Source organism: Carettochelys insculpta, chromosome 9 (assembly GCF_033958435.1).
Source record: "Carettochelys insculpta isolate YL-2023 chromosome 9, ASM3395843v1, whole genome shotgun sequence".
Taxonomy (NCBI): domain Eukaryota; kingdom Metazoa; phylum Chordata; order Testudines; family Carettochelyidae; genus Carettochelys; species Carettochelys insculpta.
In genome coordinates, this window is record NC_134145.1 from 59,048,257 (window position 1) to 59,076,137 (window position 27,881).

Here is a 27,881-nt window from a genome sequence, read left to right on the forward strand (position 1 = left end):
GCAAACAGCCTTTCACCAGCACGAGACATTTTACCTGAGATGTGGCCAGCACAGCTGGCCCCAGAGGCCTAGGCTGGATTATCAATTCTTCCTCACAGCTGTCAAGTGAGATGGAAGTCAACTTCCCCAAGCCCTCACCTGGAGACAGCCCCCTGCGAGACTAGGGCCTCTGCCCACATCGATCTGCTCTCTGGGAAACTGGCTGCAGCTATGCACTGAACACCAGACCCAGTATGATGCTTGTTCTTGTACCCTCCTTATCCAGCAAAGGGCTCAGGCCTGGGTATAAGACTGAGGAGATCTGACTTCTAATCTTAGCTCAGCCACTGCCATTGGGGAAGTTACAGCCAACACGTTCAACAGTGGCTGCGCATTTGGGTGCTGAACTTCAGCTTAGGGCTGATTTTTTTTTTTTTAAAGGCGCTACACAACCTCATCTTACCGTGGAGCATGTGGGCCCAGCACTTCTAAAAACCTGGACTACGAAGTTCTCCAGCTGTGCGCCCACATATCAGTGAGAAAACGTAAACCATCGTCTCAGGTTTTCCCTGTTATAAAATAACATCTGCACCATAGCGGGAAGGCCAGCAGAGCAGCACTGAGCATCAAGAAGTGGAGTTAACCACTTGTAACCTGCCCTGAGAGTGCACGTCAAGCCAGGGACCAAGCTGTGGAAGTGAAGCAGCAGAAGTTGGTTTGCCAGTAAGGGGAGAGCCAGACAATAGAAAACAGATGAGTAATGAAATGAAGAGCTACTATTCAAACACACTGCCATTATATAACCCATCACCGCCACTAGAGAACCCTCCATCCTCCACTTATTGTTTTTTCCATGACCCTGGCAAGTACTGTCTCCCTGACTTACTCCTGTAACTTTCTGTGAGCCGAGGTGGCAGGCAAACTGCAGTGATTCTGGATGCTAGCTATCGGCAAGTTGTGAATAGACCGAGCAACAGCTGTGAGCAAGTAAATAGGGTCCGGTTGTGGTGGTATGACACCTTGCAATGCTCCGTCTCCACCTTCATAAACGTCTGCTGGCCCTCTGCAGCGTTCTCAGCTGCTCAGCTTTGGAGGAAGTTCAGGCATTTTTGGCTCCAGAGTATTTATGTCCGAGCACTTTAAGACACCTGTGCTCTTTACAGTTTTTCTTCAAAATACACACCAGCCAGCTCTCCCTGGCTGCAGAGGTGCTTCTAACTTCTCTGTGCAAGCCACGAGGCCCTTGCTGGGAGTAGGGTTTCTCCATCTGCTAGCTGCAGACTGTTTTCTGTAGGTGCAGTATGCCCCTAGATTGAACAATGCTCACATTGGTTGCCAGACACCTCTTCCCCCAGACAGCTCTTTCCAGACCTGCCTCTCCTCTGCACGTCAGGGACAAAGCACAAGTAACAGGCGATAGGGCTGGCTCCTCCATGTCTCTGACTTCTCTCCCCCAGCCTCCACACCTATTGGGTTTACTTTAATTATGGTTTTCCATTATTCTGAATGGAAATATGACTAACCCAGAGCTTTCAGGACTCATTTGCAGAGTTGATGGGAAAACCCCATTTGCTTATGGGGAAAACCCTCTTAGTAACCAACAACATTTTACTGATGAATGAACAGACTTCAAGACAGGTATGTCTGACAATCCCATTTCAAAGCAGCACACGGGGGGGGGAGGGGCATGTAACTCTTCTGCTGGTTAGGTGCTTCATGCACCAGTGGTCAGAGCTACTTCTACCACGAAGCCTGGGACAAAATTGCACAGTTAAATTATTGCAATTCTTTCATATGTATTGGGGTCCTGCCTAGAGCCCAGAACTCCCTGAAGGCTAATGGGGTAGCGTATTGGGCAACTGCTCTCTGAGGGTATACCTACATTGCAAGGTAAGGCCAGAGGTAGTAGCTGTTGAGTCCTGGTTTGAATCCTCCATGCTTGGGGGTTCTGGAAGCCTTGCTCAGACCCTGGGGTTAGCATGATTTGCCGTGGATGGAAGAGACTTGAAGCTGAGTTTAAATCCGTCTTACACTAAAGTGTGGTCATAGCAGCAAAGCTGTCAGGGTGAGTTCCACGGAGCAGGGTTAGGTCTTAATTTAGTGTTGCTTTAATGCTCAATTTAATTATTTTCAAGCCCCCACCCCCCGCTTTCAAAAATGGGACTTACCTATGTAATCTAGATGGAACAAGAACCATCAATACATTGATTCCAGTCAACGGGATTCTGCGTTAAGTACGTCAGTCCCTTCAACTTGCTGCCTAATGTTGCATAACCTAGGAAAACTTAAAAGCACATCTCTTAATAGCCCAAGCTCGCAAAGCAGTATATCTCCAGTTCTGCATTGGCGTGGCAGGCCAGCTTCACAGGTGACATCAGTGGGCAAAGGCATGCTAAGTTTCAGGGAGCAGCACTGTGACCCCATGAGTAACTGGGACTATTCACCATGCCCCAGCAAGAGGTTTGACATGTTCCTCCCTGCCTTTTGCAAACTGCTCTGCTAGAGTAAGAGTGGGCAGGGGAGAAACACCATTCGTGTTTCAGCTTGCTGGATTTTTTGTTTTTAATTGAAGATGTTACAGGTGAGGCCCAGATGAGGACAATGATACACAACAAATCTAATTGCAGAATACTGGGATGATCCAGCCTGCTTTTAATAGAGAGAATACAGGATTGGACCTTCTCCACTGCCGAGAGACACATCAGCCCTACCCTCCTTCGCCCAACTATGACAGCGAAGGGCTGAGCAGTTTAGGAGGTCATGGTCCCTAAGAAAGGGCTGTGTCAAACAAGGAGAGCAGCTGCCCTTGAGAGAAAGCTGGGCTTTCCAAATGGACAACCAGCACTATGGCAGAAAATGCTACACAGCAAAGAGGCAAGCCACAGGAGGAGACATTTTATTGCCTGGATACCCAAGTGGATGGAGAGGCTGGGACCGGGCCATGGCTCCTTAAGGGCAGGGGTTGGATATTCGGCCCATGAAGATGATGGCATTAATGGCTACTTCCCTGATGAGCAGCAGGAAGGGCCTGTTAGCATTGAAGACCATTTTGTTCATGGGAAACGAACGCCCCGAGATGATGATGGCGGTAGAAGCAGCTGCCTCACTGCCTTCCTCGTTCACCTGCCCAATCAGAAGGGAGACAGGGTTAACATACAATCCTCATGTACACAGGGCAGAGGAGCAGCCCCTGGCTCCAGTCAGTGGGGGAGTCTGACACAAATGAACTTTGCTATTGTCGTCAATACGCTGACAATCCTGCATCAACAGGGGTAGGGATGAGTGTCCAGATGCTCAAGGGTTCTAGGGCACAGGACACCTAACAGTTTCAGTGGGAGTTCTTTACAAATGTTCTAGTTGGTGCTGTGGGGCTTTTAATTCAATTACAATGGGGTCTCAATATTCACAAACTTACGGTTCCCAAATTCAATTATTCACAAGCGGCCCAAGCAGCCACTTCCCCGAGGTCCCAGGCAGGGAGCGCCAGCAGCCACCGCTTCCCCAGGGCCCCGGGCAGGAGTGCTGGCAGCCAGAGCAGCTGCTATATTCGCAAAATTCAACATTCGCCAGGGTCCTCAACACGAAACCCTCATGAATGTTGATACCCTACAGCATTGATGGTCCCTGGGCCAGATCTTCACCTGCCAAAAACTGGAACCCAAAGAAGTTGCAGGCTTCTGTCAGAGATGGGTGCCGCAATGTTAAGTTCACCAGGGGAAGGGAAAGGTTTTCATTGTTGTTCAAAAGACTAAACAAAATCTTACTTAAAAAAAAAAATCACAGGAGAGCCCAACTTACCTCAAGGAAGGCTTTGTGGAAAGCGTCAGACACATATAGGTCTGTACGGCCACCTGCAATGATACCTGAAAGAAAAAAGAAAAAAAACAACACAAGCCATAAACGAACAGGAACTTCTGGGACAGCCTTTTGAGAAGACAACACCCGCTGCACCAGAACATTTTACTCTCACACCGCAGGGAGTGTGAGGCAGACAATGCTGATGGGGGAAGGGCAAATGAGATGAGAACAAGAACCACATTCTGCCTTTCTGCAGTCATATGGAGCCCATGGTGATTTCAGAAGAAATCCTAAGGGTTTGTATTTTGGCCCTTAGCACTGAACAATTTGTGGGTAAGTTTAGCGCTCGTGGAAGATTCCTGTCTGACAAACCTCTCTCTGTAAATTCAACCCCAACTCCAACAGGCCAGACCCAGGATTGGAGCAGACTTTGCCCTAATGGTAATAGTTGATTTTGTGACCAGAACTCTGGTCTCTCCACTGATCAGCACGCAGGCCGCTACAATTCTAGTGCTGTTTTAAAGTGTTTATTCCCCCTTCCCTTGCCCAGACTCAGTATGGGGACCCAGCAGGACTGACCTGGCAGCTTGGCGGTTTCGGGGTTGAAGAGATCCACCAACCCCATTTGACTCAGCTGCTTCTTCAGGCTAAAGTTGTCCTCAATGCGGAAGCGAGGGAGGTAGACCGAGAGTGAGGTCTCCTTCATAGAACCCAGCCAGCCCTGCAGCCGCTCCAGGTTCAGGTCCCGCTCCACATTTGCCAGTAACGTGCCCCTGGTGGGCAGGATGAGGACCATGGTGATATCATCGCCTTTGTAAGGTAGCTCCAGCACCTGCACATGGTCTCGGGGCACGGAGACATGATGGAACTTGGCCTCCTGGTACATCATGGGGGTCATACAGACCTCGTCCTTGCTTCTGTGGAACTTTTCCATTTTTGTGTTCTGAACTGGGAACTCTGACTTCCAGTGCCCCTGGTGGATGGTGGTCAAGACAGACAGTAATGAGCCAGAGCTCAAGCAGAGAATCTGAGCTCATCGGCCAGCCGCATGCTGAGCTGCAGGGTGGAGGGGTGTCAGTGCATTTCTCTCCCCTTTCCAAAAAGGCCACTCTCTGGATCATTGCTGGCTTCCCATCTCTTGCCAGCAGCGCCTCCCATGATCTATGCAGGGGCTGGATGGAAATGGGGCAGTTTGGCTTGTGCAAAACTTCAGCAAGGATTTAATTTTTCACAGGAGCAACACCTGAACCTGAATCCCTCAAAGTTGAGAGAGGGAAGGTGTTGGCTCACCACTGCAGCATTTAATAGCACTTTGCATTTCTGTTGTGAGCAACAAGGGGTTAGCCTCACAACCTACAGGGCCTACAGATAGAGAGACCGAGCTAAGTGATTTAGAGACAACATAATGGTAGAGCTGGTTAGGGAACGGACAACTTCCCAAGCCCAAAAAAATGCTCTTAAATCCCATTGCGGGGGCATAATGAGGGCTGATGTACCAAACCCACTGGCTCGCCTCCAGTTTTGCTATTTGTGGACAGTGTAGCTCACCCCCTCAAGCAATGAAATCAGGTACTTCCTGAGCTGCAGAATTTGGAGCTGAATTCAAATTTCAGACCTCTGCCCTATCTCAGGGGTGCATGGATGTAGGGTTTGGATACAACCCAAATTGAGGTCTGGGAAGGAAATCTGGTTGGGATTCCAGGACTCCTCCCTCAGGCATGGGAAGGGGCAGGTTTTTAGTTCAGTGTCCACCACTCTCTAGCTTATAGTGAGTTTCTCTTTTGAGTTCTTTGTCCCAGTGCTGGTATGTTTGGGTTATCACTGCTGTCTCCTATTTGACTCTCCCATATGTCACCACAGGCTGCCAGGTTCTGAGCCAGCATCTGCCTTTCTTAAAACTTCAGTGTGTCTGGGTTAGGAGAACAATCTGATTTCCCATCACATCCGGCCAAAGCCCAACTAGAGACATTGCCTGATCCGCAGGGAACTGATTTTCCTAGGGGTGTCGCTGTACCTTAAAGTAAATGGTGTTGACCAGCACCAGGACAGTAAGTCCATCAATGGCTCCTTCAGGGATGACGTCAGTAATGCGGTTCTCGGTTTTATTAGCGACCCACTCGTTAATTAGAAGCCTGGAAGGCTCCGGCTTTTCCTGGAAGAATAGACCCCAAATGAAAAGTTACCCAGGGATTTTTGAGACTCCTTTGTCTCCCTCTCTGTAGGCGGACAAGTGGGGGGATATGTTACTAGCATAGATCTGGTGGTCTGAGCCCCATGCTGCAGTAACAAAGCTGTGTTGCATTTAAGCACATGCAGCCCCTTGGTCCTGGGTCACAGCAACACCCGTCAAGCAAGGTAAGGGAGAGGATTTGCCAATAGCAAAAGGAATAGGAAAGGGATAGAAATCAAAGTGCCTTGGACTCACTTTGAAGTTCAAGGGCCAGAGTTTGGCTCCATAAACCACCTCACTGATGTTCTGGTAGGTCTCATTGAAAGTGAGAGATTTGTCCCCAAAGAGGCGATTGGCTGACACCAGCTCTGAGGATTTGTTGGCCTTCCTATAGAGCCGGCAGTTCAGCTTGGCGAAGAAGAAGTGGATCTGATCAGATGTCTTCTCTGAAATGGTGTCAAACTGGAAAACCTAGGGAATCAAAGGAGGAGAGAGAAGGAATCCCAGACCAGGCACCCTATTTCCTAGTGCTACCGGCTGAGGGCATGGACTGGTTAACACCACACAGGAATGCTGGATCACACACTCCCAACTTGGTGAGACCGCTCGGTTTGTTTGGCTTTATTCGCATAGAAGCAGATAGGTCTGATCCAGACCTCTGAGCTCATGCCTAGAAAGCCGCGATGTTTAGCCACAAACTTCAGCTACAAACTTCGCAGCTGAATCCCCCACCGCACGAAAGCTGAGTGCAGCTGAGAAGATGAAGCTTTGAACTATCCAAAATACAAACACCATTTCATAGCGAAAAACCCATAGCACTGCTCCTTTTCAGGGGTTCAATTCCACGTGCCTCATGGGGACGTACGAAATCAAACTGGGGTTGGCAGTCAATGCCTCGGCTGGTCAACACTGTGAGGAGGAAGGGAGGTCTCCCGTCGACTTCCCTCTGTGAGGAGGGGCAGGTAAGTCAATTGTAGATAAGTCGATTCTAGCAATGCAGTTGCCATAGCTAGAATCACGTATCTACAATGGACTTTAATGTCTAGTGTAGACTCACCCCCCAGCTCTGCTGCAGGATTCCCGAGTGACCTTGGACAAACCCCTAAGGACTTGTTTACCCAGGAAAGGAGTCTAGTTTAATACCAGTATAGTTACACCACTATAATACCACCAGTGTAATTATCCATGTGGACATGTGCATTCAGAAACAAGCCTCCACGTGAAGTGTTACACCAGTGTAAAGCTTTACAACTCCTTACTCTACACCAGTATAATGTTCCCAGGCAAAGCCCTAGCCTCCCTTGGCCTTGCTGCCCCTTCTGAAAGGGAGGGGAGCATTTCCCCACCTCCCAGGGGTGTTGGGAAGATAAATACATTAAGGCTCTGAGCGGCTCAGGAACAGGCCCCTGAGACAGACAGTTTGCTACACAGGAAACCGGTGCCTGCAGAAGGACCAGCACACCTGGCTCACAGTCCTGCGCCCAGAGCACACTGCTCGCCTGGCTAGTCAAAGTGGAGTGGTACCAGCCAAACGAATGGTGCTTGTTACAATTGGGGCTCAAACAATCTGCCGTTCGGGCAACAGATGGATCTTATTTCTGGAGCTGTTGCTTAGCTAAAGCAGGAGCCCTCTGTCTGTTAATGAATGTTAAGTGCTTTGAGGTCCTCAACCAGCAACAGTATTGGGCTGGCACCTCCCAAAGAGACATGGGGACAAACATTTATAATCTCAGCTGCATCCCTCTCTGTTGGCTTCTCTCCCAGGAGCTTTCGTACACACCCTGGACAAGTTCCTGCAAACACACACTGCCGTGGCCACAGCAGGATGCTACAGACCTTGATAACCACATGGGCTACAACCTAGTCTCACTTGCCTAAACCGCCCTTGGCTGGTGTTTGTGAAAGCCAGTTCCTCACTTGGGCTGCGCTCTGCTTCAGCTCCATTGGATTTATTACCTGTCATGCCACAGAGACGCTTGTGCTGGGGGAAGCTATTGCAGTCACATCTGGGCAAACTGAAACCCCTTGTAGCCCTAGAACAGGACGCAGCAGGGAAAACCTCCGCAGCATCCTGCCAACATGCCTCAGTGCTGATCTAGGAGGACCACAGCTAGGTGCACCCAGCTTGCAGCTCCTTCCACGTTTGGCCCCTGGGCTGGGACACCTGGCAGAAGGTATCCACTATGCTGCTGTAACTGCTCACAGGTGGACTTGAACCTGGGACCTCTGTGCAGGAGCCCCTACAGTTTGAGCCGAAAGCCAGCTGGCTCTTGACTAAGACTGTAGAGGAGACTCATTCTCTCTCTGTGTGAGTGGTCTAGGTGCCTCTATAGGGGACTGTGACCCACACCCCTTGATATGTGGGTCACGCAGACACCTGGGTGCTGGATAGAGACCCAGCTTGCTTCAGTCAGGCCCCCAGACAGTCACCCTCCTGCAACCATTCAATATGGAAGTGGAGCTAGAGATGACCCTTGAGCCAGGGAGATGCCTCTGGTGCCTTTTCCTTTATTCCGATTTTTGCTAAAGGGACCTCCATCAAAGCGAGGCCTGTGAGCCTGAACTGCAAGTCCATTACAAAGGGTGCTGACTTCACCATGCCCCTTTGGAAGCAGTTGTGCATATGGCATTGAGATCCCTGAGAGCTGGATTGGCTTACAGTTCATTAGAGCCACCCTGGTGGGAGCCCAGGTGGTCAGTCCCATACATTTCTCGAGGCGAGGCAACGACTGTGCCAGTGACACGCTGCGTCTCCTGAGTGCCTTGTGATCAGCAAGAGACTTAGGATCCTGGATGGTGGGGGATGCTGTGAATTTATTGGTTGTGCATATAGGATGGAGACCACAGAAGGACTTCTATCCCCTATTCAGGCCAGGAGGGAATATTCATCTGGCAGCATTCCCACAGAATAAGCGAGGCTTTCTTCTGTCCTATGTGGATAGGGGCCTCCTGAGCTTGGGTGAAAGAAGGGAGGAGCTCTAACACTAACACCATGCCCAGGTCTTATTGGATTTCCCTCAGGTTTCAGCACAAGGAAAATCTAAACCTTGCCTAGCTACACGGTCAGGGCCCCTCGGAGCCACGTACTTGCTTTCTCCTCTCTGCCCTACCAAAGATTTTCCCTCTCCTCCACATGGAGCCAAAAGGCCTGAACCCAGTGTGGGCCAGAAGAATTTACTCTGACCATTGGAGCTAGAGGAGCTGGGGATTTCCACGAGACCAGGAGAAAACCAGCCTGGAGTTCCCTGCTGTGCTCTCCCCAGAGCTATCAGAGAGCTCTATCCCTGACCTATGGCTGTCAACCAGCCTTTAGCAACTTTGCCCTAACTTCAGTGGGCAGGACAGCAGCTAGAAGAGGCTGAGATGGTGCCACTCACCTCCATCAGCTGCTTGAGGGTGTTTTCACAAGCGCCGAGTTTGGTCATAGCAAAAGCCGTGGAGATGCTGAGTGGCGACATGAAGATGTTGTCATGGTCATCCTTGGAGTCTGCCAGGTACTTGTAGAACAAGGTGGCAAAGCGGGTGTTCGCCTTGGATAACTCCCAAACACGAGGGTTAGTGAGTTCTGGGATCTTCTTCTCTTGCTCTGGCCCAAGCCCCTCGCTCTCCTTCTTCTCAGGGTTACGGTAAATGCACATGGGATTCACTGGGATGTCCCTTGGTTTTGCAATGCAGATATCTTCCACGGTGTGGTGCTGAGCAGTGACTGTGCCCCACAGGCATATTATCAACCACATGAACAGATGCATCCTCCTGAAACCAGAAAGAGAAGTTACGATGCAGCTAGAAGCGGTGCATGAACCATCCCCATCTGGACTCACAGACAACAGCCACTCCACCTGGCTCCTCCCCAAATTCACTAGTCCTACTGTAATCTTCATATGGAAAGCGTGCCATGTCTCTCAATATTTTCCTCGTCCTTAGCAAGAGAAGAGCTCCATGCTCAGTCCCAACCTACTTTATGTTACTGAATGTTGTTGACATGAGAAATACCAGTTCAGAAAAGCGGGGGGACAATAAAATGGCCTTTTAAAGGAGCAGTCCTACAAGGTGCCGAGCGGAGGTGCCAGCCCAACACTGTTGCTGTTTGAGAAGCTCAGAAGCACTTAACATCTGTTAACAGGCACCATGCCCCTGCAAGGTGAGTTAGCATTACTGATAGGGAAAGCCGGCCAAGCAGAGGAAAGAGGCCATCAGAACATCCCACGCAGGGCATGGGTTAGCCAGATCACGATCATGGGCCGACGGTCACCCCGCAGTTGGGGCAGGCAATATAACTTCCACAGCCTCGTATATGGCTTTGATCAGCAATAAATAGCATAGCAGCCCAGCCTAGGGTAGGCACGGAGGAATGTGCAGTATTTAGTAGACCCATTTGTGAGCCTCGCGTCACTATAGTTTCTCCATGCATTTTGCACAGGCTAACATTGGATCTGTTCAGATCTCCCATGCACTGAAGCAGAGAGACTATGCTCCCCTATAGCTTGGAAAGATAAGGAATGCAAACTTGGCTACTCATCCAGGACTCAGCACTCCATGGGGACCCTTTGCAAAAAAAAGATTGCGTCATTGCATCTGATGAAGCGGGTCTTTGCCCACGAAAGCTTACGCTCCAAAACTTCTGTTAGTCTAAAAGGCACCACAGGACTTGTTGTTTTTCCAGAAACAGACTAACAAGGCTACGCCCTGAGACTTTGCAAACAGATGGGTCCATCTCTGGTTTTCCCATAGTGCCCCTCAGTACAGTAACCAAGCCCAGTATATTATAGTCACCCTGCCAGTCTAGGTTCTCACTGACATGCAGTTATCTCAAGGGAATTCCAGAGACACGGTCCCACCACCAGAAGAGCCCAGCCCCTGGCAGTACCATTTTTATTCACAGTCATTTGGACACACAGTTGTTGAAAAGGCAGTGGGACCCTGCAATTAATACAGTGGCTTCTGATGCAGATGAACTGGTTCAATTCCTGGCTTGGTCACAAAATGCTGTGTGACACCTTGCGTAAAATCACTTAATTTGTGCATCACTTCCCCCTCTCAAATGGAGCGAATAGCCTTCCTCTCACTCTTTGCTGTCCTGTCTTTTCAGACTGCAAGAACTCCTGTGCAGAAATTACCTTGTTATGTGTCCATGGCAATGCTAGCACAGAGAGGCCTTGTTTATATTACTGCAGGCTGTTGATGTGAGCTGCACAACTTCAGCTCAATAACGTAGCGGACACCGACGAGCTTAGGTCGGCTGACCACAGCATGTTTGCAGCGATAAGCTGACAGCTAGAAGAACTATGGCTCCTTATAGACTAAGGGATTTATTGGAGTATTAACTTTCATGGGCAAAGACCCGCTGTGGCAGATGTGGCGAGTGGAAATTCCAGAGGTAGGTATACATCAGCTGACGCTGTCCTGTTGACGCCTCCTACTTGTGGAGTACTGAAGCCAATGGGAAAGCACTCGGTGGTTGATTTACAGTGTCTGTGATAGGCATGATAAATTGACCCCGCTGGATCGATTGTTGCCCCTAGATACAGTAGGTAGTGAAGACATGCCCTGAGGAACTGATCTTGCAGGAGCAGGGAGCTGCTTTTTCGTTACATAATAACAAACATTGCAGAGGCAACTAGCAATATGGCACTACCTGAAAACGGAAAGAACAGCTGCAGACCACTACCTGCAGCGCTATCTTCAGAACATCTCTTTCCCATTGGGCGCAACTGAGCAAAGCGTCCAGGCAAGACCGAGATCTGCACACAGGGGTCTCTGCTGCAGGCATGAGTAGCCAGAATTGCCATTGCTTTCCTCCCTTTTAGCCTGACACTCTTCCCTGCAGAAAGTTATTCTAACTGCTCCAAGAACGTTGCCCCAGTGGTGGAGTCTGCCTCACATCTCCCGTTTCAGGAGGAGCAGCAGGAAGCCGCAGGCCCCAACTCAGCTCTGAGTCTCAAATGCAAGGACTGGGTTATGTACAGGCCTGGACCCTGTACAGCCTGACACGTACTGACAGCCTGGCGTCCCTATTTTCAAAGGAAAAGGCTTGCGTACCTTCAGGCCTGTCGTCAGAGTGTCTAAGAGGCGCTGCTTTTGTGCATGATGAGGTTAATACTCTGATGCGTTCCAGAGACGTGGGGCTGCCGCCGGCAACCAAAGCCTTACTGAAAGGTGCTCGGGATTGACTGATCCTGCGTTATTCCGCAAGAGCACTGAAAGTGGTCCTGTTTCAAACATGGGGAGTGGAATTCTCGTCTGGCTGCTGTCAGTGGCAAAACTAGGCCAGGATTCCATAGAAAACCAATTTTCAACTCCTAGCAGAATCATCTCCAGCCAGCACGCATGAGAAAGAGATGAATTGTGTACCATGCAGTTTACCTTGAGGAAGCGATTCAGGTAAAACATTACACACATAGAAAACAAAGTAACCTCCCTCCATCTCCCCAACTCAGAGATGGCATCTGCCAGGGACAAGGCAGCAATTTGTCTTGGTGATCTTGGCTAAAATGCTTCCTTCCTTCCTTCACTGTTTGGTGGACAATCCAGGTGCACATACATAATCTATGAAGTGCTTTGAGATCCTTCCAGCAGGAGAGGTGCTACAGAAACATACAATGCTAATGTAGAGCAGTGCTGGCAACAGAGAGGAGCAGCTAAGCTTTATTTTCCTCCCTTCTACCCTAATGCTGGAGTGGGAGGGTCAGGTAGAGAATTATTGAATTGGCTCAAAATCTGCAAGGCTCCAAGGAGCGTCTTGCATTGCTCTTGGCAATTCAGGAGTCAAAACCCAGAATGCATTTGAACCTCCTTCTCTGGCAGCAGAGTCAGGGTCAGAGCTTCCCAGTCATTTTACCCTCCAGCACTAGCCACTTTTGCTCAACAACATTGCCTTCTGACAAAGGGTTTCTCTTCTGACAAAGGGTTTCACGAGTGTTATAAACCTGTGGCTAACTCTCTAGCAAATAGGCTCCCACCACACAGTGCTAGAAGTAGCACCGGGAAAGATGCAATATTTGCTCCACACGCTTTAAAACCTAACTAATATCAAGGAGCTAAAACCATTGCTCCACCAGGGATTTTTTAATTCCTAGGAAAAGCAAATGTCCCAACCTGACAGAAATAATATTTTATAGGAAGTTGGAACTTTCCAACTTTCCCTGGAATAGGAACTGTAGAGAAGGGAGCAATCAAAATAGTTAAGCATCTGCAGGCAGTTTAATAATCAGCATAAACACCGTCAGGTCGTCTCAAACCTGGGGCCTCTGAAACTTAGTGCAAGGGCCTCTACAGTTTGAGCTAGAAGCCAACTACCTTCCAGTTAAGGCTGTAGCAGAGACTCATTCTAAGTGCCACTACATGGGACTGGGACCCACACCTAGGTATGTGGGTTACACCAGCACATGGTCTAACCAGAATCTTTGAGGAACCCTGACCAAACACTACACATGAGTCACAGACCCCCCACATCAGACAGACAAGCAGCCCAGCAGTGGCTGGAAGTCATAGTTTTCTACAGAGTCGGATGAATCAATGAGAAACCATGTTAACAAACATGAAAATCTCATTGGAAGAAAGGACCGGTGGAACCAGTTCCTCTTACCTCAAGGTGTTGTCCCAGGGTCCTTGCCTGCAGGACGGTGAATGACGACAGGCAGGCTTGCTTTAGACTAGTAAAAATCAGACACAAAGCCAGTCAATACCAGCTGCTGCACTGCACCAGAGCTCCGGCAAGTCAGGAGAGAGGGAGGGAAGATGGGGAGTGTTCAGGTCAATGGTTGATGACCCACCAGTGGAAGGTTAAGCAAAGAGTGGAATAAAGCAATGTTTGATCTGAAAAAAAAGTTTTAAAGTTCAGACTGGTGGGAGAAAGTTTGGTCACCTTCTCCACAGGACTCCAAGGCTCCCCGCCCCGGCAGTCCTCGCTGACAAACCACACTGACGTTTCCCAGAATTCAAAATGATTGTAGCGTTAGAAAGTTAGCTCAGGCCAACCCTCTGTGCCGCAAGCCCGAAAAAGAGTTTGGAAAATATGCAAATGTTCCCCTTCTGCAGCAGCTTTGGCTGAATCACGCACTTGCATCTTTTCGTTTTCCTCTTGGTAAACTGGGAGGTCATGCTCCTTCTTCACAAATGGCAGGGATAGGCGCTGGGCGCTTATCTAATTCAATGCCGTTTGCTCTATAAACATAGTATAGTTCAACTAAAAAAGCCAAATCACATCTGTTATTAGGTAATAAACATCTTCACAATAGAGGCCAGTGCAAAAACCACCCAGGAAACCTGCAGCTGCTACCCCTAGACACTGCTAGCAAGATGCCAATGATTCTGCATTAAAAAAACCCAAGTTTTTGTGAGCACTGTTCTGTTTTCCTTCCCGAGCAGGTTTTGGCAGAACAGGATCATCAGCCAGAATTGCAATGCAAGTTACTGAGTAACACTGATTAGCCTGTGGAAGGAATTGTTTGAAATGCCTCTCCATGGGAGATTAACCATAAAGCTAGGGGGGTTTAGCGCAGGTAAATTAAATTAAAGAGAGAGACAGAGAGCCTGAAAGCAGTGTTTCCCAAACTAACTTTTGGGATTGGAATATATTGATGGAACACATACATCCTGGTCCGGGGCAGGGCCGGTTCATACTGAAAAATTGCTTCACATAATGCTCAGAAGTCGATGGAAAAAGCAGTGCTTTTTCCCTTAGAAAAAAGGGTGCTGGAACTCAAGTCCTGCCCGCAGCCGCAGCTGTGGGATTCCCGGCCAGGGGTGGGGATGACCCTGCAGCCTTGGGGCTGGGACGCAGAGCCCTGCCAGCAGTGCCAGCCTCGGGATCCCCAGCAGGGAGTGGTGGAGGGGACCTGCAGCTCCGTGGCTGGGAACCAGCTGTGGTGTGTAGCCCTGTCAGCGCACCAGCCATGGGATCCCCACCGGGGGGAAAAAAGGGTGCTGGAAAGCCATTCTGGTGTGTTCCAGCAGAAAAAAAAGACATCTTATTTTACAAAGAACAAAAAAAAGTAAGAGAAAAATCAACTGAATGAACAACTAATGTCCTTCTGATAGGAGGTGGCTTAGCAACCCTATAATTAAGTATATAAATTAAAAGATAATTACAAACCCAAAACAAAACATCATTGTAACAGTCAACAAAAGGATGTTAGTGTCATTCTTTTGTACAAAAATAAAAGGACAATATTGTTAAAAAAAAAAAGGACTGTCCTTCCTTAAAACTTAATAAATATTTTTATGAAAGAGAAACAAATTAGGTATTGAAAAATATTTCTAAATTTGTGCTTTTATAACTTTGTTGTTTTTACAGAAAACTACTGGAAAATAAGTAATGTTTGAGAATTTTATTTTTTTAATGGAAAGAGTGTCTTTGCATCTTTTGATCACAAATCTGCTTAATATTAGGAATGAAGCTGGAAAGTTGGATCCTCATATCAGGTGCAGCATCACATGATTTTTTCCAATTCATGCCAAAACAGTCTGAGCCGACTCTGTTTCTGCACAAGTCGCTTAGTAACTGTACTGTTATGAAAGTATTGTAAATATGAGTATACCTACAATCTAAATACTGGTCAAATACTTTAGTATTTTTAATACACACATTTTGTGTTTAATGTTTTAAAAGGATAAATATCCCTAGCATCAAATTTTTTTCACGGAACACTCATTCGCATCACATGGGACAGCAGCGTGCCACAGATCAGTTTGGGAAAGGCTCCCCCTAAAGGGTTATTGGGCTGGGTTTCCAAAGTGCTGAGCCCTGACATAACTCAGGGACTTAGTTTGGGGTTCTCAGAACCACTGAATGGCATGGGGTTGGGGGAGGGGAAGAGAGAAAAGAAAAAAAAAAAAATCAGCTAATTGGTTTTCATTCACCAAGTATCATTTGTTGTCCTTTCTACTGAGGAAGCCTGTTGTTATGGCCCCCACCCCTTAACTCATTGGAAATATATATTTTCTACCAGAACAGGACGCGTACATTTGTAGTACTGAGGAATTATCATCCTGTCCTGCAGCACAGGACTGACTGGGGCCTGAGGCACCCTGAAGTTCAGATTCCCCACCCATTGTGGTGGGCGTTAGAATGGCACCAACTACCAAGTTCAGGTTGCAGCAGAACTGTGATGTTGTTTAAAAAAAAAAAAAAATCCGCATACCTAGAGAAACTTATAGTTGGCAGAAGGTAAAATACAGCGCAGATGAGGCCAAGGAGCCAAAACACGAGTCTGTCTCTGCTCCAAAAGTGATTTGAGTTAAATCAAAGCAAAGCAGCAGAAATGTTGCACTTGACAGACTAACAAAATTATTTATTTGGTGATGATTTTATTAGCCTTTAAAGTGCTACGTTTCTGCTGCTTTGTTTTGCTGGAGTGCAGACTAACACAGCGACTTCTCTGTTGCTATTTGATTTAAACCAGTGGTTCCCAAACTTTTTGGCATCACACCCTCTGTTTTGATTTTTGAGAAACCCTCACACCCCCCACCTCTTCTTTACCATCATCCAACCCCCCTTTGAACAAAAGATTCAGATTGTAATTTAAAATAAACACAAAAAATTGATATAAAAGATTATTTAAAATTAAAAATAAGCACAAATAGTTTTTCTTGGCCCCTTGCGGGTGCCTGGTGCAGCCCCAGCTGGCCAGGGGCCTGAGCCCTGTGCCAGCCACCAGAGCTGCCAGTGCCAGCCTGAGCCACCCTACCCCCGCTCTGCTGGGGCCAGCCGCCAGCCTGAGTTGCTTGAGCCCTGTGATGCCAGGGCCAGTCCCCAAGCCCCACAAGTCCCTCAAGCTGGCTGGCCGAGCCCCACAAGCCACCCACTCGAGCCCCTCCCCACCACCAGCCCCCACTCTTACTCCATCCCCTTCACCCAAGCCAGGAAACCCCAGCTCCCATCCAACCCTATCTGCCTCCTCCCCCCCGCAACCCAAACTCACTCACCCTTATAGATGGCAGCTAGCCCTACATGGGTCTTCACCGGCTGCCAGCTTTTTACAGCAGCTGCACTGGGTCACCCATGTAAAATGGCAGGGGCTGAGAGCCAGAATCAAAGGCTGGCTTTCTTTGGGTGGGGGGAATGATGCTGGGTCACCTTGCACCCCGCCCCTTGGAATTTCTTCAAACCCCCCAGTTTGGGAAACCAGAATTTAAACGATCCAAAAGGGGACAGGTTTTACAGTGTGCGGCGTTCTTGGGGCAACGCCTGCCCCAAGATAGTGGAGACACAAAACAGATGAGGTGGTATTGTTCAGAGAAGCTTTTGAGCTGTGCAGAACTCTTCACACACCTTGTTGCATCACAGACGCTGTGCCTCTCCGCATAGAATGTGTACCAGACTGCATCAGGTGGACTGCTGTGTCCAACATGGAAAATGCATTAAATAACCAAGTTCCCCTTTTTGTCTGGTTCTGGGAAGCAGTTTTTGTCCTGATGGCGCCACGCTCGGGACCCAGGGCAGGCATCAGCGTCCCAGATTCCTTAAGTGAGAGATGGGGACAGCGACCCACTGACATGCTTGCTTAGTGGCTGAAGTTCAGCACCTTCAGCTCAGGGAAGAAAAGTCACAATTCACAACCAAGGTTCCCTCTATTTTTCTCCCCTCTGGGGTGGAATAAATTTTGTTATGTGCACCAAGGCATGTGCAGCCATGCACCACCCATAGAAATACCTGGTGCCCACTGTGGGCCCTCTGCTAACTAGTGACACCTGAATCTCTGCTGGGTGGCCACCCAAGCACTTAGCTCACAGGGAGCACTGGTGACAACAGAGAAAATAAGAGGCTTTGCAGAAACTCTCCCCCCACTGCAGCCGGGAAGAAGAAACAGGCCTCCAGTATGTGTCACTCACCTGGCCAGAACGCTACAAGCCTCTGGGTGTGCTCGCACTTGGGAAATGCAGAATGCTGTGTTAGCACCATGACATCCAGAAGGGTGGGGGGTGAATGCCTCAGTTTCCCCATATAAACACTTTTACTCTTGGCAGGGCCATGAACCTATTTTGGTTGGCTTATGGTTCAGGAGACAAAGTGTGTGCAGGATGTTTCTTAGCACACTAGTAAGGCTTTCACCTGCAGACAGGGAGACCAACTGCAGAGGAATTCAGCGCTTGCAGCCGAGGACTGGGATTCAAGCAGCCACATGATTCAGTCCATTGTGACAGATTCTCTCAGTTGCTTTGGCATAGACACAACCCCTGCCTCAGTTATCTCATCCATACAGTGGGGAGAATGAGTGTTCTCTCCAAAGAAACGAGGCAGGGGGTTAATCAGTATCTGTAAAGCACTATGAACATGAAAACTGTTAATCCTCAGAGCAGCTACTCATCCCTTCCCGAGGGACCAAACTGATTCCTCATTTGATTTAGGACTTCCTTTCTGACACCAAGTGTTTTCGCACTTGGGGAGGGCTCCACAACCTCCTGGAGCCCAGACTCCTTAGAAAGAGATGCAGCTTACAGCACTCTGCTCATTACTCACAGCAGCTTATGCAGTCTGTGCATTACAACAGGCTGAGAACAAAAATGGACCTGGGAAGGGGCCTTACATGCAGTCAGAACCACCACCAGCCACACAATGAAGTATGCACGAGATGGGACGAAAGATGCCCTGGGTTCAGTGCTGAAGAGGAATGTAGCATGCGCAAACGGCTGGTGGAATTTCCAGTTACAGAGGCTGCCCTTGGTTTCTCCTGAATGGGAACAGGGAAGGCAAGGAAGAATTTTTATTGAAGGACCAGTTGCAGCACCCTGTCCCCTCTGGTGCTCAAGCAGTCTGAAATCCACCACTAACAACAAGCAGCGGATGAGGGTGTGTCGAGGTGAACATATGAACATGCAACAGGTTGAAGGCCAGGCAGGCACTCACTCATTCTGAAGAACATGTACTGAAGCACATACAATATTCAGTGAGGTGAGCGACTTGCATTTCAAACTGCAGACTGTGAAGCCAGCACTTCTACAGCCTTTATGACAGGCTTGTCCTTTCTTTGCTCATGTCTGGTGGCTACGCTATGCAGCAAGGTTACCACGCCCAAAGGAAGGGTTTGAGGGGAACATTACCACTGTGCCTGAGCCTGCAAATGACTCCATGACTGGAGAGGGAAAGAAAGACGTCTTCAAAAGGTGCTCAAGCTTCTCTGCTTTGGTACCAGGCAGCTCCCTGCTCTGCAGGATTCTAGAGGCTGCACAGGAGACAGAGCGACATGGATTACCAGGTGACATCACACGAACTCAGATGACCACACACTTGAACCCAGAGAGAAAATGAAAGATAGCCCAAATGCGTTCTCCGTTCATTTATCATTTAATAGAAACGCAACAGAAAAGCAGGTTCGACCTCGTAGACAGAGACACTTCCATCTGTTTACAAACCAAAAGGTGAATCACTCCCATTCTACCTGGTCAAAGAAATCCTCCCCGGGGGCCTTAAAAAGTACGCAGGAGCAACACAAGGCTGACTCAGTTTCAAGAGAGAGGGAGGGAGGGAGGGAACAGCATTTTCATTGTCATTACCGTGCACGCACAAGAAGTTTGTTTTTCATACAAAAGTAAAATTGTTTGCATTGCACTTCTAAATTTAAATCATGAGGAAGGACAGTCACTTTCAGACCAGCAAACCTCCTGCATTTAGTATCAGGTAACCCTCTTCCTCCTTTCAACACAATAGGCTTTTACTTTTAATTTTTATTGCAACTACTTGGAGGATTGAAATCCAGGGGACGGAAGGAAAGGCAAATGGTGCTCTCTCTCCAAAATGGCCTGTAGGTGCCAAACTTTCACTGAAAGACACCTCACTGCCTTGAGTATCTCCCTCAAGCATACCTCAATGTACCAGAGTTCGGTTTCCCTATGCACATGCAGAATTCACAATCTATAGAATTCTACACACATCCTGCTTAATTTCTACTCTTCAGAGTGTTTTGAGAGCATGAAGAATACAAATATTCAGCCAGGGTGGCGTATGCTGCCCTTTCAAGTCTAGGAATGCTGTTTTCTGATGGTGAGGAATAAAAAGGGAAAAGCAATATGGGGCCACTTAGAGAGAGAAACAATGACCTTTTTTCAGCACAGACTTATAGGAACAACACACGGGGATCCTTACTTATCCAAAATCCTAAGTAAGGCGAAGAAGTCATTCATGACTCAGCTCAAATCTCATGGTCTCCTTTATTATCCTAGACTATTTTTTTTAATTTTATTTTAATTTTTGTTAAATATACCTCTGCAGGGCACAATCACATACAATCAATACGATTGGTAAATTACATGAGCTCTATCCCAAGCATATATGCACCAAATGTTAAAAAGTTATTAAAAAAAACAAACAAACAAACCAAAAAAATAAAATAAACTCCACCCAAAAAGGTGATAATGACTGCAGAATGTCTCGGGGAGACCGGTATGAACCTAAGCAACCAGAGAAAGCTAGGCGTACAAATAAAGAAAAAGTATTTCTATAGAGAAATCCCACAACTGGAAACAGTTAGGTGGCTTCTAAAGTGGCTGTCTGTTCTGTCCCATAACTGCCCATTCTCCCACACGTGCCTAACTCCACGTCCTCACAGAGTGGAACGAAATGGAGGCAGAGCTCTTCACATTACTATCACCAGTAATCAAAAGCACGGGGTGGGTGGGGGGGTGGGGGAGAAAAGAAAAGCGAAGCTACAGTCAAGCAGATATGTTGACCTTCAAGGAAAGCGCCTCTTGGGACAGAGGTTGCTTACCTGGCAAGCAGAAGCCACAGGGAAGGCAGAAATTCCTTACACTAGAAAGCTAAGAGTCACGTTATTGGCTATTTTATCTGCATTGCAGCTGCCTGCTTAGTAGAGGCTGCAAAGGAACAGCATAAAGATTAGGAACAATGGAGCAGCTTTACTGCTGGGGAGTGGGTGGGGTGGGGTGGGGTGTATTTCTCCCCTCCTGACCAAGTTTTTTTCTGGATGCGCAGAAAGCTTCTGCCACCTCGGATAAAAGCTAGTAAGGAGCTCACTGCACAGGTCCAGGTGTGGGATCCTTCCAGTACACAATCCAATTTGGATGCCAAAGACTTGTATTATCTGCCACAAATTATTAACCACTTTAATGTTACAGAGAAGCAAATGATTTTTAGTTTATACCATAAACATCAAATACACCAGAGGATTTTGGTTGTTCTTTTTAAAGTTACAGATACATATACATATGTCAGTATATCTAACACTTTTTTCCCCCCCTTTTTAGGGGCCGCATCTCCCTTTGACTATAACTTTCCCCAACACCGGAAAAGAAAAAAGTTTTAATTGATACTGCTGTGTTTTCCTTGGGGCCTAATCTTTCAGAATCAGGAGGAACAGGTGAAACTTACATAACTCCAGATCTATCAGGCAAAAGTGTCCAGAATTTGGTGGCTAGAGCTCAGCACTTGACTATAAGATGCCTGAATCTCAGATGCTGAACATCTGCAGCTCCCACTAGAATTATAGGTTAACTTCCCAGGAGTGGCAGGGGTTCAGTTTCTCTGCAGGTCAGATCACTCATTCAGGTGGCTGAACTGTAGATACCCAAGTCTGGACACTTTGGCCACAGTGGTATAACATCCCAGATGCAACAGGAGTCTATTGAGGAGGAATTCCAGTGTACACATGGGAAGAGTCAAGTTATTCACGCACTCCTTCATTAGGATATAAGCAACGAAAGTCGTGCTTTCTTCGAAATCTTGTTCAGTGTTTCCATGGCATGAAACAGCTCTCACTACTTATCCAATCATTTAAAAAAACAAAACCAAAACACGCATGAATGTTTCTTTCCCCTCCAATTAACGTCCCATCTACATTACAACAATCAACTGCTTCTAAGGATGATCAGAGAGACAGTTAAAACTCGGCCCCGACTACGATGTAGAACCTGAGTCAGGAGCCACTGTTGAAATAAGGCCCCCCAAGAGCACTCGAGTTGTGTCCTGTAGTGGAACTAGCACTTAAGCCTCTTTCCAGTATGTTGTCAGAAAGCAAGTAGCTGATGACAGGGGCAGACTGGTTGCTGTATTTAATGTTTACATCTCATGAGAGCGCAAGTTAGTTTCAATGTCATATGGACAAGCTTGGCCACATACTCACACACTGCAAAGGGCAGAAATAGCACTTCTCAACATCAAGGCATATGTGGCTCATGTGTGTTGATTAATTTTAAACATAAGTTCAATGGTTACAGTTAGGATGGCAGGCTCGTCACCAGCCCCACGTCTGAACCACTGTTCTGAACAAGACAGGGGAAGCACTTTGCTGTGTTAGAGAGAAGAAGCAGCTTGTGGATAACAGCCTCCGTCTCACTGTTACCACCACCACCACCATTCGGTGGTGTGGCAGAAAGCGTACGTATGTTGGAGACGAGGGGAAGAGAAGGAAATCAGTATAATGCCACAGTTATTCTGCCTGCTCATTTAAACTACTCTATGTACTTCTCCACATGGTTTTTCCACTGATATTTCCGTCCCCTTTATTACACACAGAGAAGGCCAGCGGGCAGCACTGCCTTTCAATGTCCTCCTTTTTAGCACTGAATTTCTTGGGCTTCTTCCTTACACTTGAAGTTAGTATTTGACTGAAGATAGCTTCTTGCCACAATGCTCCCTCTTCAGAAAGCTGCCCTGAGGTTTGGTATTGACCTCCAGCTGTCAGAAATCTCCACACTTTGGAAATGGCAACAGCAAGAAGTTTAAGCTTCTCTGATTAATTTTACTATTTATGGATTCCCCTCTCAAATTCAGAAGCAAAATCTACATGAAATTTAAGTGAGCTCACGGGAAGTATTTAAAAAAGACATATCAAACTCAAAAGCCCAATTCTACTTCTTTGCAGTTCAGTGAGTTTGTCACAGATGTTAAATTCTTGTTTTCAGTAGGCCACAATATCCTTGCACAAAGTATTCGTACGGTATTTAGTTTAAAGCAATCATACAAGCTCGATGGGAGACCTGCCAGTCTCACTGGACTTCCTTAGAAGTCAGCGAAGATTCACATTTGCAGCAAACTAGTGTAGACATTTTAATTTTAAAATCAGCAAAATCCAACAGGTTAATCAAGGATTAATTTTTACAAACATGGCTTTTTTAATGATGTAAACTTTTAAAGTCTCTCCTCTGCTACCTGTAAATTAGCTGAGAGAGTGCATGGGAGTGGATGAAAGTACAAGTATGAAAGTTAGAAGACCCCAAATATATTAGGTGCTTAAACACACCCTTTTCAAATTGTGTAACTAGATGAACTGATGACTTTCCACTATGTAACATAGGTTTAAGGCTTGACAATCATTAACTGTGCAAACTGCTACCAGGAGAATACAGTCTACTCACAAAATTCTACAAAGATTGGACAATCAAAACAGCTACTCTGGGGAGGGAAGTGAAAAGAGTGAAGCACAAGTCTTTGGCTCTCCTTGGAAAAAAAACCCAGCAGTTTGCCATGTTTATACAGACCCCCTGTTTGCCTACCAGTAGGGGCAATATCACATTTGTGCATCACTGAGTAATAACACCATTAGAAAAGGCAACTTCACAGAAGTTATTGGCTAAGCGAATTCATTTGAATGCTCTGTTTTGAGGCAGCAAGCTGTCACTGTTGCACAATCAGGGAGGATGATGGGCAAGCCAGAGGAGAAAGAGGGCTGGACCAGAGGGAGATAGCAAGGGTCAGCAGAAAACAGACAACTGAAGAAGAATCTGAGGTTTAAGTAAGTGATAACAGCACTATATGTATGAAAGGTGCTCAGATCCACAAGATTTCTATTTTGAAATGGGGCAGCTTATGAACAGCAAGAAGATAAGCATATAGAATTCTACCATTTAGATAGGGAATAGGAGCACATGTAAGAAGGAACAAACCCAGGACACTACAGGAAAAATAAAATTTTGTTTATCCTTCTAATGGGTTAACTGTCTCTGGCATTGTAAGGCCTAGCCTACGATTTGAAGCATCTCATTCTTAGGGCTCTGTGCACATGACAATTGAAACTTTGCTTGTAAAAGCACTCAAAAGGGTCCATCTTCTCCAGATAACCTACCTCATTTGCCCTACACAAGCATAGCTCTTGCTGAAGTAGCTGGGACCAAGCGAGTAGTTTCACTGAACCAAACTGGGCAGTGCCCTGTTGTAATAGGGACAGGGACAGGACACTGAAAGGAGCGAAGCAGAAAACACATAGCTGGTCCATGAGAATTTAGCCGGTCTGCTTTAACAATCAATCCTTGCACCTGAAGAGTAATGGGTTCCCCCTCAGCTCTGCTAGCAGGATTTTTCCATAGCAAGTGAATTTTAGGTACTGTCTTCATTAAGATTGAAGGCCTTTTTCTGGTTCCCTATTTCACTGGTTTTATCACCTGAAACCTCTTTAAAGAAACACAACGAAAGAGCAAGAGCGGGAGAAAAAGGAAACAAAGCCAAAAATCAATAAGATCTGCACATATTAAACTGACTAGTTAAGAAGCCAAAAACTACAACGTTGAGCAAACAGGGCATTCACCCGGAGAGACTGATCACAACAAGGACACTATGTGCAAATGGTGCAACACAAAGAACAGGGGAAAAACCAACAGTGCAGGACCCTTTTGAATTTGTCACTTTTGGATCATCTACAGCTGCTGATCTCCATGTAATGATCTGAGCTGGTCTCACACTCTCCCTAGGGCTACAGAGAAATGGGTCTGTTCTGAACTGGGAACAAAGCTAACTGGCACAAGAGATAATGGACTTGGTTTTCTGCTCCCTCCAGATTTTCTTCGTGCAGTGGAGGAGAACGTGCCACAGCATACTTCCTTTTGGCAATTTTCATTACGTAAAGAAGGCTCTTCAAGACAGAAGTAGAAAAAAAAACCCTGGCATTCTGCACTTGCCATCCTAGATTAGAATACAGCACTAAATTATCTTAACGAAAATGAGCTTGTTGTCATACAAACAGCAGAAAAAAAAGTTTCTTAAAGGCTGACCAGGTGATGGTACTCTGCATGGCAGGAGTAGAGACCAGACCATGAGTCCCTGAATCAGCTCACTCATCAGCATTCTGTCACACAATGCACTGAGCTCACCCTAACAAGAGGAAGGATGGGACATAAATGAAAATCAGCCCAGTCTTCCTGAGCTGGAAGGATGGAGGCCATGGCCAATGAAGGTGAAGGGTATAAATGTGTGAGCAGGAGCAATAGTGCAGCTGGTGAGAATCTAGGGCAGAGAAGATTCTTCTCCACTGATCAAGGGGGAAAAAAAAACCAAACAAGCCACAAAACTGCTTTCCTAGGCAATTCTGAGCCCAAGGTTCAGCCAAGAGTGAAATAAACATGCACAGCAAGTGTGGCTGAGAGTGGAAAATGCTTTATCTTCATTCAGTGCTTCTACCTCCCAATCAGACTTTTGATCAGAACAGCTGCACTCATGCGAAAAAATTCTTAAAACATACCCAATATATATACAGATATAACTATGTATATCTGTATATATACATTTATATATATAAATTTTTATTTAAATAAAAAAGAAAGCTCGAATCCCAAGCCAATATGTGTATCAAATCCTTGACCAGCCAGGTCTGTAGGGCATAATCAAATTCAATGTGAAATAGTATATAAATGCGGTGCCTTGACTGGGCAAATTAAATAATTGCTACTCAAAAGAGTCTTCTGTTTGGACTCTCTACTGGTAGGCAATAGTGGGACTGTATTCCCCTCTCCCCTGCCACTTTGTTTAAATTAATGGTATGATAGATGCAAAGCTCAGTCCAAGGTTCCTATGACCTTAGCAGAAGTTAAAGGTTACGAAACAACTAAACAAGAAAGTATTAACTCTTGCTTTTACCCAACCAAAGCAATGCAATAATTTATTACATAACCAGTGCTTTCTGATTTAGTAGTCTAATCCAGAAAGAAAAACAAAAAGCAAGCCACAGGGACATGGAGGGAGCAACACGACACGGATTCTTCTCCACTGAGCCTTCTATTCAGAAGGGCAATGCAGTATCAAAACTCATGCAGCAATAGCAAATCCTCGCTCATTTTGTACCTGTTTGAAAAAACTGACCAAATGGCAAAGCTCACAAAAAATCCTGGCTTTCAAGCATTGTAAATGCTCCAGGCAGGATCATGGTGACACCTGAAGTGGCATGTCTGGAGGCAACTTTTCTCCTGCGCAGAAGAAATGCTGGTTTCTGAAAGGATTCCATGCAGCAATGACAGGCAAGGCTTGAGAGCAGCAGCTAGATTCCAGGCCTTGCAGTCCTGGGATACATGGATCTTGGCAAGCAATTACTACACTTGCCCTTCTTTACTTTTGCCAGTTACCAAGTGCTGCGCATGCTGTAAACCAAAAGTTCTCTTCTTCTTCCCATGAGAAGCCTTTACTGACATCACAAATAAACAAATTTCAGGCCAGTGGTGGCAGATTATACAAAAAGATGACTTCTATTTATGTACGAGCAGCTTAGTAATTAGCAGTGAGAAGTGGGGGCAAGCTGTAATTGAAATAGTGTTTTAAAAACCAGGCGAATGGAAGACCTATTCCAAAGCTCACAGAAGTCAACGGAGGTCTCTTCACGAACTGACTTCCGTGGCTTTGGATCAGATCCATAACAGGTATTCCACACCCTTTCGGAGGCAACACTGTATGCTATCATGATTACAAGAGGCTGGGCTACAAAAAAAGCCATTTATAAAAGACAATTCACCCTAACAAAGGAAATGTCCGTCTTTCTAATTGATGGTTGATGAGAAAAGTGTCTTCATAAGCTAGTTTTCTGTTATTTCCCATCTTTAAAAATCTGTGCTGTCTTTGTAGCTTGCTACTGCTTGGGACTGAACCTTTCTGGTGCCTCTATCATGTTGCCCAATGACAAATGCTGGTTGCTGAAGTAGCTCAGGATCCAGACAACCAACTTCTCCAATCTCTCTTGGAAGTCTGAAACAGGACAGAGAGCTTCAACTAGTTGAGGCCCTGTGTCCTTTGCTAACCTTTCATCCCATCCACAAAAAACACAATGCCATATCAGCTCCTAGTTCACAAAAATAGAGTCTGGTGCATGCACTGGTCTCTTTCTGCTCTACTTAAATCATAGCTTTGGGGTACACGGTGCAGTTGGGTGGATATTTTGGAATGCTTTCACTGAGTTGTGAAAATTCAATCAACTGTGGCTAAAAACCAACAAGTGTAAGGAGAAAAGTACTGTGGGCATTGAAGTAAACTCCTAATAACAAGCTGATTATTAAAAAAAATACTGATTTGCTGCATGTTTTTCGACTCTGCAATTCATAGCCTCCCTCCATCCCATGTCCCTCATTCACCTTAAAATTCATACAAGGAGGCAGCCGATGTTGTTCAGAGGTGAAAGGGAGCAGAGGTGGTAATTATACACTGGGTATGTAATAATACCAAAGTAAAAGAAAAAAACCTACTTCATTAAGATCATACAATTAATCAAACAGAGTATATATATATAATATCTTTTTTTTAAAGCCCTGGGAACCAAGGCGTCCAAAGTTATTAAAATAAAGTTCATTCACAGAACAAAAACAAATTTAATCTGAATTGCTTGCAGATACTGCTAATTTTTTTTTTAATTAAAAAACGCATTAAATGTGAACTATGTGCAGGGTTTGTTTCTAGTAGTGGTGTTTGTGCACATTGCCTCTGGGCCTCCTGCTACCGCTGCTCCTGTGTTTCTCTGACCACCTATAGAGGAAGCTACCAACTCCCTCCTGCAACAGAAACTCTGAGGGGACGATTCCCTCACTTCATGGAGAAGACGTGGGTGCAACTCCTGTTCTCTGGGAGTCCTGGTTGTCTCCTCCCCCCTCAGGGTCTTCTGACAAGCTCAGAGAGGAGGTCTTGTTTGACAGGAGGCTGATGTTCTCTTGTGTCAAGACTGATCCATTTGGAACATCACTGTGGAAGGAGAAAAGGGGTATGATCCACCAGATTTTAAAAGTAAAAAACAGG

At 46.5% G+C, this 27,881-nt stretch overlaps 3 protein-coding genes across 6 annotated transcripts in view; 1 reads left to right on the forward strand and 2 right to left on the reverse strand.

Moving 5' to 3' along the window:
* Positions 1 to 27,881, forward strand: part of ZBTB37 (zinc finger and BTB domain containing 37) — a 64,464-nt gene that overhangs the window by 33,971 nt on the left and 2,612 nt on the right. The window lies entirely within an intron of this gene.
* On the reverse strand, positions 2,572 to 19,038 carry SERPINC1 (serpin family C member 1). Its single transcript, XM_075002721.1, has 8 exons — positions 18,989 to 19,038; positions 13,533 to 13,599; positions 9,325 to 9,700; positions 6,203 to 6,418; positions 5,792 to 5,929; positions 4,357 to 4,750; positions 3,778 to 3,842; positions 2,572 to 3,102 (listed from the first exon to the last, which is right to left on the reverse strand). The coding sequence occupies exons 3-8, from the start codon at positions 9,694 to 9,696 to the stop codon at positions 2,929 to 2,931; spliced, it is 1,359 nt and encodes a 452-aa protein (XP_074858822.1). The 5' UTR covers positions 9,697 to 9,700; positions 13,533 to 13,599; positions 18,989 to 19,038; the 3' UTR covers positions 2,572 to 2,928.
* RC3H1 (ring finger and CCCH-type domains 1) overlaps positions 20,079 to 27,881 on the reverse strand; it is an 87,472-nt gene continuing 79,669 nt past the window's right edge. For all 4 annotated transcript variants that reach the window (XM_075002706.1, XM_075002708.1, XM_075002707.1 and 1 more), the window contains one exon: positions 20,079 to 27,827. In XM_075002706.1, the coding sequence (XP_074858807.1) occupies positions 27,677 to 27,827 (151 nt within the window). In that variant the 3' untranslated portion in view covers positions 20,079 to 27,676. The remainder of the gene's footprint in view (positions 27,828 to 27,881) is intronic.

Excerpts from the sequence above, each read along its gene's own strand:
- SERPINC1 (XM_075002721.1), bottom strand. The coding sequence starts at position 9,696 with ATGCATCTGTTCATGTGGTTGATAATATGCCTGTGGGGCACAGTCACT. Across the intron at positions 5,930-6,202 it reads TCTGGCCCTTGAACTTCAAA|GAAAAGCCGGAGCCTTCCAG; the intron begins GTGAGTCCAAGG and ends CTATTCTTCCAG. Across the intron at positions 4,751-5,791 it reads TCAACACCATTTACTTTAAG|GGGCACTGGAAGTCAGAGTT; the intron begins GTACAGCGACAC and ends ACCATCCACCAG.